Source organism: Gorilla gorilla, chromosome 2, assembly GCF_029281585.2.
Source record: "Gorilla gorilla gorilla isolate KB3781 chromosome 2, NHGRI_mGorGor1-v2.1_pri, whole genome shotgun sequence".
In the NCBI taxonomy this organism is placed as follows: domain Eukaryota; kingdom Metazoa; phylum Chordata; class Mammalia; order Primates; family Hominidae; genus Gorilla; species Gorilla gorilla.
In genome coordinates this window covers 193898748-193918909 of record NC_086017.1, presented here as the reverse complement: position 1 = coordinate 193918909, position 20162 = coordinate 193898748, and the positions used below count along the sequence as shown (strand labels likewise).

Here is a 20162-nt window from a genome sequence, read left to right as displayed (position 1 = left end):
ACCTACTGATTTGAAATATGACCCTTACTTGAATAAATTCTTAAATTTATTTAAAAATAATAATAATAATATTTCCTCCACAAAACCGTCTCTGATCATCCAGATGAAGTGTTCCTTTCCTTCTCTGAATAGCTAGCTACAGCTCACTGGATTTTACTACTACTCTATTGAACCATAATTATTTTTATATTTGGTCTTACCTTCCTATTTCATAGGTTTTAGAATCGTGGAGGGCAAAGACTATCTTATTTCCTACAGCACTGTATCTTGCATTACACAATTGGGGAGAAGGCTTAATATGTAAATACAGTTGGGAGAAGCTAAAAACAAGCAAACAACTGACAACCTCATTCATATTAAAGTGTAAGTAATTGATAATGGAGCCTTTTCCTATTTTGATAGAAGTATAAAGGGAAAAGGCAGACTAAAAGGGGAGAAGACAAGAAAGAAAGGTTGGAACATGGCAACTTTCACTTTTACAATTTTTCCAAAATTTGTTCTATTGATCTACAGTAATAAATAGATACATAAATCTGAACAATATATGGAAGTATTCTGTGTATTTAAATGAGAAAAAGTTAGGAATAGTTGCTGCAAAAGAGAAAACTCTGAGTGTCAAAATTTTGTTTTGAGTTAAGGAGAAAATCTTTGTGGTTCAAATTTTCTCTTTGAAAACTATATGACCTTTTATATTTCCCCCTTTTGCCTTAGTTAGGAAGCTCTCATCTAAATTTAGTACTCATATTTAATAATCATACTAACACAGGTTCTAGGCATAACCTTTTTGCTTTCTGCCTTTATTTACTTTTACTTAAACCAATTTTGGAAGGAGACTGATTGTCAATTATTATTATGATTATATTAAACTCTTACTTGTAAACAAAAATTCACCAACTTTTTTTCAACTCAGTTGATGGTATCATATTCCAGTTAAATGCAGTCCATATTTGGCCAAATATACATTGGGAAATAAGGACAAGAGGTATTGCAACATTTTACATGGCTTTAAAAATATCCAATAAGTTCATTCATTCATTTATTCATCTGTTAAACAACTACTGAAGGCCCAATATGTGCATGGTCTTGTTCTGCTAACTGGAAATAAGCAGGTATATAGAATAAATTATCTGGCATCATAGAGCTAGACATTCAAATGAAAGTGACGGATAAACTAAAATACCAACATTTATCAATAGAACAAAAGAATAAATGATATGAAGGAAAAAAAGGACAGACTAAGAAATAAGAATGGCATGGTGGTCAAAGTTTAAGTATAGAGTAAAATGAATTGAGAATGCAATTATCTGGCAGAAGAACTTTCCAGGAAGAAAGTACAGCAAGTCATAAAATCTCGAGATAGGAGCATGCTTACTGTGTTCGAGGACAAGTAGAGGAGTGTAGCTGCAGCACAGTGAGTTTAAAAAAAAAATGGTAGGAAATGAAGAAGGAACCAGGGTCTAGACTCTGTACGTCTTTATGTCTTTGTAGATCACTGAAAAGACATGTTTTGGTCAAAGTGGTGATGCAAAGCTACTGTTCAGTAGCTTTAAGTGGGAGAGTAGTGTGATCTGATTTTAAGAGATCAATCTGGCTGCTCTGTGAAAACCATAGGAGAGTAAGAGCAGAAATGAGAGAGCTCTTCAGAAAAGAATGCAATTGTCCAGACAAAAGATGATGGTGGCTTGGACTAATGAGGGAGATCTTGAAGGTAGGGATAAAACAGAACAGTCAAAGGATGATGATGTCAAGGCTTGCGGTGGTTGGATGGTAGTGCCATTTAATAAACTGCAGAATAACAAGAACTAGTAGTATAGTTTTTGAGGGGGAAAAAAATCAAGAGTCATGTTTGAGATTCTTGTGAGATGACAAAGTTGAAATGTTGTACCAACAGTTGTACATGTGTGTTTGGAGTTCAAAGAATAGTTTCAGGATAAACATAAATTTGGGAACCATCATCATAGAGATGGTAACTTCAATCTGCTGGATGGGATGAAATTACCTAAGGTGAAAGTATATATAGAAACGAGGTCCAAAGGACAAACATGTTACTTTGTTGAAATAAATGACATCTGTTTGTCATTTATTTCATCAAAGTAAATATTCATCAAGTGAATAATTATATGGAGTGATTTAAATGCATATCGACTGATATACACACATTTTAATCTCCAATGGAAGAGTGAAGAAAGTAAAATCGAACTTAGAGCTGTGGCCTAGTATTCTCTGACATGTAGATGCATAATTTAATTGTTAATCTATAGGCTCCCCTATCTTTCTTATGTATGCAATAAAGAATATACGTCATCCCAGAACTGTAAAATGTTTGTCAATTTTATTTCCATGTCAATTTATGCCTTATCCCTACATCTTATAAAATGAAAAATTCACATTTGCCTGAGAAAATTCAGTTAATTCTCTTGCAAGTGGAAGGAATCATCTCTGTATAACTGAAACCCTGCCAAGACCTTTTTGAGAAGTAGTAGCTAAATCAACAGGACATTTCTATGAATTTCCTTCTTATTCTATATATTTATCTAATAACCTTGTTTCTCTGTAACTAGATTTTAATGTCAATTCATGCTCTGATTGAAAATATTTCCCCAGGGGGAAAATACATAAAAACTAACCTCATAAGAGAAAGTTGTAAACAGTAGAAAAGGACTATACATTTTTTTTTTTTTTTTGAGACAGGATCTCACTCTGTCAACCAGGTGGGAGTGCAGTGACATAATCACGGGTCACGGCAGCCTCTACCTCCTGGGCTCAAGCGTTCCTCCCACCTCAGCCCACCAAGTAGCTGGGACCACAGGTATGTGCTACCACAGCCTAATTTTTGAACTACATAGTTTTTACTCACAAATGTTCATACCAGAAGCATATACCCTGCTCTCTATAAACATCTCTTTTGAATTGTATTTCCTTTAAATATCACCAAACTCTACGAAGATGATTATAATTAAATCTATTTCATATATAAATGGTTTATACATATACAATACTTGTTTTTGGATGCTTTCTAGCTCTGTCAAGGGAACTACATATTTTAACGATGTTAATCATTCCATGAGTCACCAGGTACCTGAAATATAACAGAGTGGCTAATTCAGTTTAATTTTACTACATATCAGACAAATTTGCTGCTTTCTTATGGAAATTATTTTCACAACAATAAATGTTACTTTGGAGTGGAAATATTTAGCAACTTCTAAATGACTTGGAGGAAAATTAAAAAAAGAAAGTATTTCATACCTGCTTTATGGCAGTTACTGTTATCACAAAGAATAATGGAAGTCCACTGGTAATTGGACTGGTAGGTGTATCAATCATAAGCTAGATTTATAAAAAAGAATACAGAATATTATATTTTTATATTGCGCACATCACACTATTAACATCTAAAATTTCACATTACACAGTGAGTATACTTTAGTTCACAATTTCACAACTTCACTTTGTTGGCTATTATGTGGAGTTGGAAGACTATTTAAATCTATTGCCTATCCACATACATGGCTAGACTGGACTCAGCAACTCTGTTTAAACACAAAGTTCTTCAATATTCGCCAAGGAGTGGAACTACAGCTACTCAGATCTCGTTTCACATTTCTTTGCACATCCTGATAAATGCTGAAGAGTCTGTCAGCAATTTTTACCCTTGGATTCAGAATGATATCAACACTAGGGAAAGAAAACTAGGAATGGGACTATGGAAAGAATTTTTTTCTATAAGTGATTTTGTTACATCCAACAAAGCCAGAGGTGGATAACTAGGAAAATGATGTTCCTTTACTCCGGATAGTCCCATTAAATTTGTTCTATTCCATGGACAAGCTGAATTCATCTTAGCTAGTGATTTCACAAATGTATGGATGTTACGTGGATATGGTTAGCATACATTTCTTGCTTTTCCAAGAAAGCCAAGCGAACGGTCTATGGGCAGAAAATCAGAAGTTCCTTGTCTGTTCATGAAAGAAAGCAATTTTTTTTTTTAAAAAAGTAAAAGTTTCCTAAAGCATTAAAATGATTATTTGACAAGTTTCAATTTTTCATTTGAAATCCCAGGTTCTACTGAGAGAAGAGTTCAGAGTTTATATATTTGATGCTACACTGAAATTGCCAAGTTTTATCAGAAAAGAATAACTTCTTTAAAGGAAAATGGCCATCACTATTTTAAAATCTTGATTTATACTCAAGTTCTCTTGATTTTATATACATATATAATTTTTTTAAGCACAAGGTGAAAATTAAGAAACTGTCTAACAGCCTATAATAAACACAGACTTAAGCAAAGAAAATGGTCTCCTGGAAAAAAAAAAAAAAACTTTACCCACAGGGATACTTAAAAATTACAATTCTTTTAAATAACTTAAATTTAAGTTAAATTTAAATTAAAAAAATAAAAGCCAAAGAAAAGTTTACTTTGTACAAAGATGATTCCACAGGCAGAAATGTACCGAAAACATGAACTATATATTAAAAGCCTAAACATTTATGTTCTGAGGCAGAATATCTGAAAGATATTAGGTTACACTCTTAGCTAAGATTATGGTTAATCTAAGTACTACAGCACATTATTGATGAAACAATATACAATTGATCTTAAAGTTTATAGGCTATTTCTTTTAGAAATCTAGATATGACAGATCATTGTATTCACTGAATACAATGCAGAAGCATTGCAGAAAAAATGGTCACATGGTCAAATGATTAGCAACACAATGTAATTTTTCTTTGTTCTAAGACATATTTTTAGAAACTATGTTTACAAACTTAATATTGAGTAATAAAGCTTACCTGAACCAAAAATATAATAAGAAAATAAAAGTTTGCCACTCTTCTGAACTGTTCAAATAAATTTTTTGGAACGAAATTCCACACAGTGTACTAAAAAGAAAGAGATCAATAAATTAATATTTAAAAATAATATCAAGTATATAGACATAATATTAAGAAGTAAAGTAAAATCGGTTTTACTAACCCCTTAGACAAAATTCTGTAAGTCTATATGCTACAGAAACCATCTGGCTTTCAGAGTTCAGGACTTTTATTCTACTTCCCTTTTTTCTTCCTTTTACTATTTATTGGCAATTTTAGCTTAATTCTGAAAAATGGAATAAGCTGAAACCCAACAATTTTGCTACTAAATTCTAGTTTTTTTAGAAGTTAGAGAAAGCAGATCTAAAACAACATTTTAATAACTGATTTTGGATTTTGGTATACAAAACTAAACCTAATGCTAAAGATAAATATGAGTTGATAGAAATGCAGATACTAGATACAATTTATATTTTAGTTAGTTTAGCATCAGAAACAGAGGAAATTGTTTGTTTAGTATGAAATGAGGAAATAACTTAGAATGTTAAAGAAATAAAAATGCTTTAGATAAGTGATCGCCGCGATAACCACCAAGAAAATTTCATAAAGGATATGAAAATCTGTCACAATATCAATTTTAAAAGGTAAGATAGTATAGTACAATGGTTAAAAGCATAGATGCTTGGGGTTAAACTGTGGTGGCCCAAATCTTTATTTGTAATACTCACTAAATGACCTTGGACTTAATCTCTCCGTGTCCCACTTTGCTCCTCTATAAAATGAGGATAATATTAATCATATCTTATAGGGTTCCTATAAACATCAAATCAGCTAACATACTGAAGAAGCACTTAGGACAGAACCTGGCTCATACTAATTGCTATAAAAGTGCTTACTATTATTACTCAGCTCAAAAACCTATAATGCTGTATTACAAGGGCAGAATAATATGCTGCAAATTTTATTTGTGTTACAACTCACAACATAACTTCATACATGAAACAGGGAAATTGATTTATAGAATGTTTACTTTATGTACATTCTCCCAGAAGAATATAAGATCCCTGAGGCCAGGGATATCATTTTATTTACTGTTCTATCTCTAGCACATATACTACTCCTTGGCACATAGGTGGAGATCAAATATTTTGCAGACTAGATTAATGAATAAATAAATATGGTTGACAATGGGTTTTTTCTGAGATAATATCCTGATCTCAGGCAATGAGGCCTCAATGGTTACTGACCAATTCAAGATTTCCAAAGAGGTACTTTACGTTACCTAGTATCATGTCAGATGGCTCTAATTTTTGGATTTTCATTGTCAAAAGTTCACTTCTTAATTAGCTGTTTGAGACCTGAAACACTGTTTCCCACATGAACAACCTTATAAATAGAGTTAGGTTCCCAGAAAAGCCCACAAAAGCCTATCTGACCCAGGGATATGGAAAGACTAGTCCAATAGCAACAAACTTTCTTTCTTTGGTGAAATTATATTTTCAGTTTGAATCTGGAATATGTGAAACATATTTTCCCTGAGTAGTGGCGGCAGCAGTGGTTCCAGAATCTGAGGATGGGAAGTATGTTTAGGGCTCTAGAAAGAAGAGAGGTAGATACTTCCTGGAGCCAAAGGAAGTCAATGTTCAATGTATACACATGAGATGGTAATTGTGTGTCAAGTCACCTGCAGGTCATCTTAATTGGAATTAAAAATCAGTTGTCAGAGTATCTCCGTATAACTTCTTCAGTCACCAAATGTATAATACCTTATAAGGAAGGTTGGAAGTCTCCTAAGTTTACAGCAATCTATTTGAAACGTAACAGCAACAATATATTTTGTATTCCAGAATCCTGAAGAGAACAGCTATATAAATTGGCAGTAAAGTAATTGGTTTCAGGGTGTTTTCTTTGGCTAGTTCAATAATACAAGGAACAACTCAGAACAAATAAAAATTTCTTATGAAAACTAGCACATAAATGGTAGAAATTGTTTCTAGTTTTTCCAAAATACAAGCGTAATAGATTGTGAATGAGTCTAAATTCTGTGCTTGTCCTATTGTATAGAGAGGGAGAATTCTAGTAGCATAATATCAAACATTATGAAAATACTGCTAAGAAAATAATTTATTATGCTTTAAAGTTCTCTTTGTTATGTAATAATGGTTAAGATAAATGAATTAGAAGTGTAACTTCTCTATAGTCATATATGACTTTATAATTGACCTTATTTTCCTCCTAAGAAAACTAAAACACGGCTATAAAATTAAATATTTTGCAAGAAGGTTATTTTATTTTATTTTTTTGAGACAGTGTCACTCTGTCTGCCCAGGCTGGAGTGCAGTGGCGCAATCTTGGCCCACTGCAACCTCCGCCTCCTGAGTTCAAGCGATTCTCATGTCTCAGACTCCTGAGTAGCTGGGACTACTTGCATGCACCACCACACCTGGCTAATTTTTCTGTATATATATATATATATATATATATTTTTTGAGACAGAGTCTCACTCAGTCGCCCAGGCTGGAGTGCAGTGGCTCGATCTCCGTTCACTACAAGCTCCGCCTCCTGGGTTCACGCCATTCTCCTGCCTTAGCCTCCCAAGTAGCTGGGACTACAGGCAACCGCCACCACGCCCAGCTAATTTTTTTGTATTTTTTTAGTAGAGACGGGGTTTCACCCTGTTGGCCAGGCTGTTCTCAAACTCCTGGCCTCAAGTGATCCGCCCACCTTGGCCTCCCAAAGTACTAGGATTACAGGTGTGTGCCACTACACATGGCCAAAGAAAGTTTAAATTTAAGATAATGTAGTTACTATGGCCAGTTAAAGACATACCACACAACCACAACATGCAAGACACTTCCACAATAAGAGAAACAGAAATAAGATGTTTAATATTAAGTAGAGGAGATTAAGAACAAAACATTAATAGCTGTATTCAAAGGTAAAGTATATGAAAAAAATTTAACAAGACGGTCATATTTGACATGTGCTTTAAAAGAAGAACATTCAACAGGCTTAAAATCCAGGGCAAATAAGGGAGAACATTTCAGGAAGCTAGGACAGCATGAGCAAAGGGACAGGAGAAAAGCTCATCATGGCTTTGTGAGTTAGAAAACAATGCAGTCTGGAAGGTGACCAAGAGAATAACAGGGGAGTGAAAGGTAGTAAAATGAAAGTAATGAGAAACAGGCTTCATTTATGCTCAGGAAAAAAGTGACAGTATCTGTATAAATATTTACATTCTTGAAATTATGGTCAAAGATATGAATTCTACCTTTCTACAAAAACATAAAATCTACAATGTCCACAAATACATAAAATTTACATTTTAAAAATTGTGGCCAACAACATGAAATCAAAGCAAAGGCACAGTGGTAGGAAAGTTCAACATGAGTTTGTGGAATAACAGGTAATCTGTTTTGGAAGGAGTTTAAGAAAGCAATAGTGGTGTAATAGGTAGTAATGAGAGAGACAGTCCTCATTTATGGTAAACATTTAAAAAGGCAATACTTCTTTAAACATCCACATTTTAAAAAATATGGTCAAAAACATTAAACCAAATACTTCTGTGTACAGAGACAGTCATTTAAAGATACTTATTTAATCCCAAAAGCTTTCTAGGAGGACACTCAGTTTCCACTATTGACAAAGAAGTGGTCCTGTGGACTCCCAGCAGATAAGAATTATAAAGATTACATTTCAAAAACTATGTCAAATCCTGGAAAATGTCCAAAATATAGATGGAAACGGGAAGAGAGTTTAATTTCAAAAAATTGCAAACGGAAGAAGTATAAATTGTGAATTTTTGGCTTCTTAGCTTGGAGACAGTATCCACCTACCACACACAACAATGGCTGCAAAACAGCTGGGGAAAACTACAGCCTCATCAACAACATGTGACCGAGATTAGAGTTCAGGGCTGGAAAAGCAGCTGGAAATGTAAAGGGAAAACACTGATTGTCAGAGAACCACACAAAGAAAATGGCTTATATTCAAAACATTAACTACACAATTCCAGGCTGACAGCTAAACTATGCACTAGAAAGGAATGAATTACTGATACTAATACTTGCAACAACAAAAATGAACCTCAAAAGCATTATGTTACGAAAAAAGAAGTCAGGCACAAAAGACTTGTGTTGTATTATACGAAATTCTAGAAAAGAAAAAACTATAGTTACGGAAAGCAGATCAGTGGTTGCTAGTGCCTGGGGGGTGAGGAGGAGGGGGACCTGCTGCAAAAGGCCATGAAAGTTTTTTTTGAAGCAATGGATATATTCCACATCTTGATTATGGCGGTGGTCAGATTTGTCAAAACTCATCAAACTGCACACTTAAAACTGATAAATTTTACTGTATGTAAATTATACCCCAAGTTAAAAAAAAACCTAAAGTTTTCAAGAGCTTTTATTTCTTGCATAATTTATTAAGAACTGTGTCACTACAAACAAATGGATGAACATTCCATGGTCATGGATAGGAAGAATCAACATCGTGAAAATGGCCATACTGCCCAAGGTAATTTATAGATTTAATGCCATCCCCATCAAGCTACCAATGACTTTCTTCACAGAACTGGAAAAAACTACTTTAAAGTTCATATGGAACCAAAAAAGAGCCCGCATTGCCAAGACAATCCTAAGCCAAAAGAACAAAGCTGAAGGCATCACGCTACCTGACTTCAAACTATACTACAAGGCTACAGTAACCAAAACAGCATGGTACTGGTACCAAAACAGAGATATAGACCAATGGAACAGAACAGAGCCCTCAGAAATAATACCACACATCTACAACCATCTGATCTTTGACAAACCTGACAAAAACAAGAAATGGGGAAAGGAGTCCCTATTTAATAAATGGTGCTGGGAAAACTGGCTAGCCATATGTAGAAAGCAGAAACTGGATCCCTTTCTTACACCTTATACAAAAATTAATTCAAGATGGATTAAAGACTTAAATGTCAGACCTAAAACCATAAAAACCCTAGAAGAAAACCTAGGCAATCCCATTCAGGACACAGGCATGGGCAAGGACTTCATGTCTAAAACACCAAAAGCAATGGCAACAAAAGCCAAAATTGACAAATGGGATCTAATTAAACTAAAGAGCTTCTGCACAGCAAAAGAAACTGCCATCAGAGTGAACAGGCAACCTACAGAATGGGAAAAAATCTTTACAATCTACCCATCTGACAAAGGGCTAATATCCAGAATCTACAAAGAACTTAAACAAATTTACAAGAAAAAATCAATCCCATCAAAACATGGGCAAAGGATATGAACAGACACTTCTCAAAAGAAGACATTTATGCAGCCAAAAGACACATGAAAAAATGCTCATCATCACTGGCCATCAGAGAAATGCAAATCAAAACCACAATGAGATATCATCTCACACCAGTTAGAATGGCGATCATTAAAAAGTCAGGAAACAACAGGTGCTGGAGAGGATGTGGAGAAATAGGAACACTTTTACACTGCTGGTGGGACTGTAAACTAGTTCAACGATTGTGGAAGACAGTGTGGTGATTCCTCAAGCATCTAGAACTAGAAATACCATTTGACCCAGCGATCCCATTACTGGGTATATATCCAAAGGATTATAAATCACGCTAATATAAAGACACATGCACACGTATATTTACTGCGGCACTATTCACAATAGCAAAGACTTGGAACCAATCCAAATGTCCAACAATGATAGACTGGATTAAGAAAATGTGGCACATATACACCATGGAATACTATGCAGCCATAAAAAAGGATGAGTTCATGTCCTTTGCAGGGACACGGATGAAGCTGGAAACCATCATTCTGAGCAAACTACTGCAAGGACAGAAAACCAAACACCGCATGTTCTCACTCATAGGTGGGAACAGAACAACGAGAACACTTGGACACAAGATGGGGAACATCACACACTGGGGCCTGTCGTGGGGTGGGGGCAGGGGGAGGGATAGCATTAGGAGATATACCTAATGTAAATGACGAGTTAATGGGTGCAGCACACCAATATGGCACATGTATACATATGTAACAAACCTGCACGTTGTGCACATGTGCCCTAGAACTTAAAGTATAATAATAATTAAAAAAAAAAAAAGAACTGTATCACTAATCTAAAGCTCATCCATTATCCTGGATTCTGACATCTCCTCTTCCTACTTTCTGCTTTAGAACCATCATCCAAAATGAGAGATGGCACTAAGGGTATGTTATACACATAAAGAATGTGAAGGCAGCAATATGGGGCAGGGCAAAGAACTGCTGACCTAAGACAACATCCTTGAGAAAGACGAGGTTAGGATTAGAGAAAAGATGTTAGTTGCTTTAGAAGAGAGGGAAGGAGCAATGCAAAGATGCTTCTTAAGGTGCCCTTTCAGGCAGTAGTTATGATATAAGGAAAACTTTACCCTCAGTCTCTTTGACTCATATCCTCTATAACTGTACCGTCCAAGCCACTAGTCACATGTAGCTACTGACATTTAAACAAAAATTAAATTAAACTTCAGTTTCTGAGTGCACTAGCCATATTTCAAGGCCTTGATAACCTTGTATAATTTATTGGCCATCATATGGGACAATTCCATCATGACAGAAAAGTCTACTGCAAAGTACTATTCTACAGTCTTTAGCTTCAGAATAACCTAAGACAACTTAAAAATGCCACAGGAAAAAATGAAACAAGGAAGAATATATAAGAGTGAAGCTGTACTTTGGCACCATAAAATGTGTACAAATGAGTGATAAAATTGGAGGAAGCAGGCTTTAAAGCAACACAGAACTGAGTTTAAATTCCAATCTATGGCCGGGTGCAGTGGCTCATACCTGTAATCCCAGCACTTTGGGAGGGAGAGGTGGGTGGATCATGAGGTCTGGAGTTCAAGACCAGCCTGGCCAAGGTGGTGAAATCCCATCTCCACTAATCATACAAAAATTAGCTGGGCATGGTAGCAGGTAACTGTAATCCCAGCTACTTGGGAGGCTGAGGCAGAGAATGGCTTGAACCCGAGAGGTGGAGGTTGCAATGAGCCAAGATTGCACCACTGCATTCCAGCCTGGGTGACACAGCGAGACTCTGTCTCAAAAAAACAAACAAACAAAAAAACCCCCAAAAATCCAATCTAGCCATTTACTAGTGAGCAACCTTGGGAAAATTATTCCATTTCCTAGGACTTCAATTGAGGAAACTGATTTAAAATCAGTATAACACTGCTTTGTAAAATAGATTTCATAAAAGCTATCTCATAGGGTTGTTGTAAGGATTAAATGATATGAGAAGTACTTAATATAGTTTCTGGTACATAGCATAAATATTAGTTCCTTAGTTTACTAGCAACTAAAGATAATTTTTTGGCATGTGGGCTACTGGTATCAGCAATTAGCCACTCCTTGTATTCTACAGTTAACCATTTTGGTTAAGATAAATCGACCACCATTTTCTTGAATTTGTAAGGATATAAATAAATATACACACACACATATAATCACTTTTAAAAATAAAATGATCTATATCTACAGTTTTAATAATAATTTTTTTTTTTGAGACATGGTCTCACTCTGTTGCCCAGGTTGGAGCGCAGTGGCACAATCACAGCTCACTGCACCCTCGACTTCCCAGGCTGAAGCCAGCCTGCAGAGTAGCTGTCAGTACAGGTGTGCCACCACACCTGGCTAATTTTTTGATTTTTTGTAGAGACAAGGTCTCATTATGTTGCCCACACTGGTCGCAAACTCCTGGGCTTAAGCGCTCCTCTCACCTTGGCCTCCCAAAGTGCTGGGATGATGGGTATGAGCCACTGCACCTGGCCTAACAATAAAAATTTTAATTCTTACCTTAGATGAAATGATCCTGTTATCTATAAATTTCTGAGGTGTGTAAAGGCCATTCTGAGGAAACCTGTTGGCTACGTAGATGGTTCTTGTGTCACTCTGATGTGGTGGGTCAAAACCCTAAGACCAATCAAGCAAGAGAAAAAGAAATACTAGTCAACCAGGTTAGTTATGATACTTTACTGTTAGCTTTATTTAGCTGGTCAGATTACATATATTACTATTGCCCTTAAAATGCATATAGACTCAATCCATCTAATTAGAAGAGCTATGCCACCTATTTTTTTTCTTTCACAGGTAAACAGGTACATTATCTCCAGATAGAAACTTAACTAGGTAATGCCTTTAGTAATGAAAAACAGTTCATTCTCTGTCAGAAATACTACTATATTGAAAAAAAATCATATGGGAGACCTATAGAAGTATTTGAGGACAAATTTTCTATCCCTACTGCATTCCTTCCCTTTCATTTCTATGGATGGATTTCTACTCAGTGATGTGGAAGTCCTGTGTAGCTACAGCCTAGTAAGCACCTACCACATCTGATGGCAAAGGTTTATATTTATTTTACTTTTTCCATCCCCAGACTGACTTGGTTGCAAAGAGCTTTGTTCCCAGATGACATACAGTGCATTAGGTAGGGTCTTGCCCAGACTCATTCCACACAATCACTTATTTGAGCCATTATAGTATCAATTGACTTACTGAAATAGAGATATGAATATGCTGTAATTCCTGGCCTTTGGGAACTCATATTCTGACCTCAGATTTAGAAGACCATCTGTCAAGGCATATTAGTAATCACCTCTGGTAGAAAAGATTTCACGGGTAACAAGAACACTGAAACTTTATTCTTAGAGGACTGTATTTCCACTTCCACAGTTGCAAGTGAACCTTCGAGACATCTTTAACATTCGGCATATTGTCTAGGGTTTTGAAATATTAGAAAAAAGAGGCCGGGCGCAGTGGCTTATGCCTGTAATCCTAGCACTTTGGGAGGCTGAGGCGGGCGGATCACGAGGTCAGGAGATTGAGACCATCCTGGCCAACACGGTGAAACCCCGTCTCTACTAAAAAATACAAAAAAAATTAGCCGGGCGTGGTGGCGGGCGCCTGTAGCCCCAGCTACTCTGAGCAGGAGCATGGCGGGAACCCGGGAGGCGGAGCTTGCAGTGAGCCGAGATCGCGCCACTGCACTCCAGCCTGGGACATAGGGAGAGACTCCGTCTCAAAAAAAAAAAAAAAAAGAAATATTAGAAAAAAGAAAAAAAGACTCTTTTGGCAGATCTTGGGAACCCACTGATGGGCTGAAAGCAATATCCAAATGAAAGACTTTCTTTCTTCGGTTCTAACAGGAAAACGATTCAAAATTCCTTAGGTTTCTTTCTTTTTTTCTTTTTTTTTTTTTTTTACATAGTGGTCATGGGCTATTTACTAGTACTACTAAGCAGTTATTAAAAGGTCAATAAAACTTGGGTATTCATAAGCTATGATGATCCATTTTTAGATATTAGTAAAGGCTCTAATTTAGTAACCTACTACGTAAGCAATCTGGCTACCATTCAACGCTTAGCATCCTTGTAGCATTTCCATTACGCACAGACATACACAGATAGTGTGAGATCCCATGTAACCTAGAGGGATATTTTGCTTAGTCCATTGGAATATTAAATGTTATGTATGGTATTCAACTGTTATTATTCTTGGTTTTAAACTTTTATTCTGTGATCTCAGAAACAGCTAGTACAGGACTGTACAAATGCATTTGTATGCATCATAACAAACATGTTTATTTGTTCAGACTATTTAAAGTCCTAAGATTTTTCTACCCTGCTTTTGCAACACTTTGCAATAGTGATGAACACACTTTGTAGATGTGAATGCAGCATTATGTGTCTGATTTCAAAAATCAGTCTCTTTAAGGAAAAAATATGGTGGCATAAATATTTATTTTCCTCATAAAGTGTCTTTAAAATTTTTCACAATTTGGTAAATAGATGAATAAGTGAACAAATGAATGAACAAATAGTTTCAAGGCTACTCCTTTAGTCTAGGGCTGTATTTCTCAAAAGAGGTTCATAGGAAGTTTACCTATAAACAGGTATCTGGAGCATTAGACTGCAGGAGGCATATTTATTCAGCATCCACTCCACAAACATGTTAACATCTCCCCCCAAACACTAGCTCCTGCCTCTTAATATGCTTTCTGCCATCTTTCTCTCCAGCATCACTCTGCTTTCAGCTCAACTCAACAGATTCAGATGGACACCTTTTTAAGAGCCTGTTAAAACAGATAAAATATTACTAATATGTTATTACTTCTCTTTAACACTAATTTAAACACTGATTTATAGCTTCTGGGATGAAGTTTTTTTAAAAAAGAAAGTAAATTTCAGGGCCTCAAACAGTACGTAAATCTTTAAGATGTCAAGACAACTGAGACTGAGAACCACTTAAAGAAAAGTTTAATTTTTTGCTAAATTCTCACAAGACCGGAATTTATGTACATCTAAAGTTAAGAAACAAAAAAAAAGGACCCAAAATAACAGCAAGATAACTACAGCAACACCTCAGTTATGACTAGAATTTATATTAACATATAAATGCACATACTTTACATGAAGCAAATGCTCATCATTTCCCATTTGTCTCTACTGGATGATAAGAACCAATGACCACATACTAAAATTTTGGAACTCCTGAGGGTTCTATAATTATTTCAAAGGGATATATTAAAACGTTCCCCCTGGCTGGGGGCGGTGGCTCATGCCTGTAATCCCAGCACTTCGGGAGGCCGAGGCAGGCAGATCACGAGGTCAGGAGATCGAGACTGTCCTGGCTAACATGGTGAAACTCTGTCTCTACTAAAAATTAAAAAATTAGCTGGGTGTGGTGGCACGCACCTGTAGTCCCAGCTATTTGGGAGGCTGTGGCAGGGGAATTGCTTGAACCCGGGAGGTGGAGGTTGCAGTGAGCTGAGATCGCGCCACTGCACTCCAGCCTGGCAACACAGCAAGACTCTGTCTCAAAAAAAAAAAAAAAAAAGGTCCCCTCAAAATACATTATAAATTAAACTGAATTTTAAAAATCCTATAGAGCAATTCTATATTCCAATTAAAAATAAGATGACTAATTTAAAAGGAGAATGACAAACTTTTCCATATTCCCAATGATGATATAATATCTACCTATGCATTCTGAGGTTTTTCATTAATTCACATAATCTCAATCATATTATAGTCAATGGCCTGCATTTGTGGGCACGTACGTGTGTTATTTTCTTTCATATGCAAAATAGGTAAATTTAATATATGTGTCTATAGTATAAGTATAGCCAAATGTCCCTTATGGAAATTAAACTTATAACTTCAGTTCATTAGTATTTAATATTAACTTTGCTGCAACAAATTAAACTAGCCACAATCTAAATAAAAATAAAAGAACTAAACTATCCAAAAATGAAGAAAGTGACTTAGAGCAGGATCCATAAATGGGCTTTAGTTCTGTGAATCCCTGAAATTGTGTGCAAATTTGCATATATGTGCATTTTTCTGATAAGCGTATACATAGGTTTCATGAGCTTTGCATGATGAAAAGAAGCTTAAAAGTACTTAACTTAAAATCTTGCTTTGTAATTAGTTCTCTAGCTTGAAATTCTATATTTAAAACTACCTCAAGAGAATCTTTATGTTTCAGTGACACCTTTATCTTCTTTAACAGGAGTCAAAACAAACTATTAACAAAATTATTTGTGTAACTACACGTTTAGTATGAAGTTCAAGCATAGTTTCACACTATTTCTAGTAAGCATTATCAGCAATTCTATGACACTGTAAAGGAAATATAATCTGAACTCTCTAATTACTAGGTCAAGGCTACATGGCAAGGTTCAGAAACCTTTGGCACATAATACATTTTCTCTTGTTATCCCAGGCTACTCATTCACACCCTCCACCCCTTAATGCTTGCCTGCTCCTTTCTTCTCTGATTTTATCTTGTCCCAGGCAAAGGAACTGAGATAGATCAATGCTATTCCAGCCACCCTGGCTTTATGTTAATGTCTACTAAAAAGTAGAGTTTAGGTATTGTAGGCACACAAATTTAAACTATTTGAAAGCTATTATATTCTTAAAAATTATGAAATTCAAAATCCCTTTTTTTTTCTTACTGGACTTGTGAGCATATGTTAAAGCCATAGGTACTCAAAAAAAAAAAAAGTGGGTGAATATTTAAGGGGGAAAAAGTCTCATGATGGCAGACAGGGGAAGTACTGTTAATACACAAGACAGGATTGATTTGAACGGGACTCCTCTTGTAACCAAACTGAATGAGACCTGGAGAAATCAAATCAGCAAACTGCTATATCAATTTTAGCAGGAGGTCTCTGGCATAAAACAATACTTAGGAATGAATCTCAACATTTTCAATTTCAGGCCAAGTATATTAGCCTCTGCATTATCTTAAAATCCCAAAGATTTTATAAGCATTACAAATAAAAGAGCTAAGAAGAGACTAAAACTATAGTTATGAATAATTTAATTAGTCATACTTCTTTAATATAACTAAGAAAACATCATCCTTAGAGTTCACAGCGCCTTCTAGCATTCCTACATATGATCTATTTGCTCTATGACAGAAAGAAAAAGCATCAAAACAAACAAAAGACCTCAAAACAACAAAAACAAGCAGCTTCAGGGTCAAAACTGTATTAGGTTATTAAAATAAATGAACAGAATTTTATTTAGATCACATTCATGACAGAAAGTGATTTTTGCTGGCTATATGTTTCAAAGTATACAGGCACATGAAAATGCCTAGGAAAAAAAAATACCAATGCTTCTGGGGAGGAATTATTTAACGTCTTTTACTGAAACCTACAAAGTTAATTGTGAATTACTATTTCCTAGACATAAACTTTCAATAAAATATACCTATTCAGTAAAATATACCTATATAAAGGTACCGTCAGGGCAAGATAATGTGACACTGTTAACAGACCAGACTAAGGTGATAGAGAAAAATTTAAAACACCCACAATGTAAACAGTTATAATTTACCTCAGCTTTTTGCTTTGTATTACATAACTTTCACTTCAGGATTTAACTTAGTTTGCCATCTATCAGACCAGTCCGGTCTTCCAAGAACCCTGGCTTAGTGCAGGGGTGAGTTGGGACTGGATTTTTTCAAGCTCTAGTATATAAAATCTAGAGTAATCTTAGTGAAAGATAACTCAAAAATTCTCAAATCATTTGCCAAAGTTTTACTAAAGGTAGCTCATCTCTGGCTCCAGGAAAAGCCTACTCATCCTTCATTTTTCAGCTTAAGAGCTTCCTTCTCAGTGGAGCTTTAGCTGATGCCCCTCATTCCTCAGAGACAAAGGAAGGCATGTGTTATGTACTACTCCCACCAAACCTTTTATACGGTTCCAGTATAGATTTCATTACACTGAATTCTAATTGCTTGTCTCTGTATCTATCTCCCCCTCCAGACTATAAGATTCTTTTGAGATCAGGTCTTGCTCGGTCACCCAGGCTTGAGTGCAGTGGTGTATTCACGGCTCACTGCAGTCTTGACTTCCCAGGCTCAAGCGATCCTCTCATCTCAGCCTCCGAGTAGCTGGGACTACAGATGCACACCACCACGCCCAGCTAACTTTTAAAATTTTTTGTAGATATGGGGTCTCACTGTGTTGCCCAGGCTGGTCCCAACCTCCTGGGCTCAAGCAATCCTCCTTCCTCAATCTCCCAAAGTGCTGGGATTACAGGTGTGAGCCACTGTGCTCTGCTCAGATTGTAAAATTCTTAAGGGCAGCATGTGCTTAGATGTCTGACACAAATTAATTCTTTAAAGAATATTTACTCAATGGATTAAATTCTCTAGTTTTCACATTCTGAGTTTCAAATTCTCTAGTTTCACATTCTGAGTTTGGCTTTAAAATATCACTAAAGGCTGGGCACAGTGGCTCACGCCTGTAATCTCAGCACTTTGGGAGGCTGAGGTGGGCAAATCACCTGAGGTCAGGAGTTCGAGACCAGCCTCGCCAAAATGGTAAAACCCCATCTTTACTAAAAATACAAAAAATTAGCCGGGTGTGGTGGTGCATGCCTGTAATCCCACCTACTTGTGAGGCTGAGGCAGGAGAATCACTTAAACCTGGGACGCAGAGGTTGCAAGTGAGCAAAGATTGCACCATTGTACTCCAGCCTGGGTGACAAGAGCAAAACTCGTCTCAAAATAAATAAATGAATAAATAAATAAATAAATATAAAATATCACTAAAAATAAATGTCAGTCAGGCGTGGTGGCTCACACATGTAATCCCACCACTTTGGGAGGCCAAGGCAGGTGGATCACTTAAGCCAGGAGTTCAAGAACAGCCTGGGCAACATGGGAAAACTCTGTCTCTACAAAAATAGAAAAATTTGCCGGATGGAGTAGCATGTGTCTATAGTTCCAGCTACTCGGGAGGCTGACGCAGGAGGGTCACTTGGGTCCAGGAGGTCAAGGTTGCAATGAGCCATAATAATGCCACTGCACTCCAGCCTGGGCAACAGAGTAAGACCCTGCCTCAAAAAAATAAAAAATAAAAATAATAAAAAACAAATGTCTACCAAACTGAATTTAACTTTTATGTTATTTAATTTGGAAATGGAAAAAATTTTAAAGCGGTTCTGTAGAGTGAAATATACCATTACTAGTATAAGAGGGGCTAGCAGGAAACTTTTTATTCTGGTGTTCCTAGATATGTCTTATTTTTATCAAGGCTATTTATTACAGTTTTACAGTTGGTGTAAAACAGGATCCATTCCTGAAGGTCAAAGAAATCAACTTCCATTAGGGGAATACAAATCAAAACCACAAGGAGATAACACTTCACATCCATTAACAAAGTTATTACAAAAACAAAACAAAACAAAACACCCCACAAAACAGAAAATAAGTATTGGCAAAAATGTGGAGAAACTGGAACCCTTGTGCATTGCTGGGGGGAATGTAAAACGGTGAAGCTACTGTGGAAAATGGTATGGCAGTTTCTCAAAAAATTAAACACAGAATTAACATAAGATCCAGCAATTCTACTTCTGGGTATATACTTCAAAGAAGTGAAAGAAGGAGCTCGAAGAATATTTCTACACCCATGTCCAAAGCAGCATTATTCACAATAGTCAAAAGGTGGAAGCAATCCAAGTGTTCATCTACTGATGAATGAATAAACAAAATGTGGTATTATACAGGCAATGAAATATTACACAGCATTAAAAAGGAAGAAAATGTTGGCACATGCTGAAATATGGATCAACCTTAAGGACATTATTGACAAATATTGTATTTGTCAATACAAATACATTAAGGATCAACCTTAATGACAAATATTGCATGATTCCTCTTATATAAGGAATAAGAGTAGTTAAATTCATAAGACAGAAGCAGAAAGTGGTTGCCAGGGGTTGAGTAAGGAAGGGAATGGCAAGTTTATGAGTACAGAGTTTCAGGCTGGGAAGATAAAAAAGTTCA

The 20162-nt window shown here is 36.0% G+C and overlaps 1 protein-coding gene across 6 annotated transcripts in view; it reads right to left on the bottom strand.

Annotated features, from left to right (window-relative positions):
- ATP11B (ATPase phospholipid transporting 11B (putative)) overlaps positions 1-20162 on the bottom strand; it is a 125266-nt gene that overhangs the window by 85739 nt on the left and 19365 nt on the right. For 5 of the 6 annotated variants that reach the window (XM_031009492.3, XM_055381939.2, XM_031009494.3 and 2 more), the window contains exons 2-4: positions 12651-12767; positions 4795-4884; positions 3250-3330 (exon numbers count right to left, since the gene is read on the bottom strand). In XM_031009492.3, the coding sequence (XP_030865352.2) occupies positions 3250-3330; positions 4795-4884; positions 12651-12767 (288 nt within the window). The remainder of the gene's footprint in view (positions 1-3249; positions 3331-4794; positions 4885-12650; positions 12768-20162) is intronic. The other variant, XM_055381943.2, reaches the window with a different exon arrangement.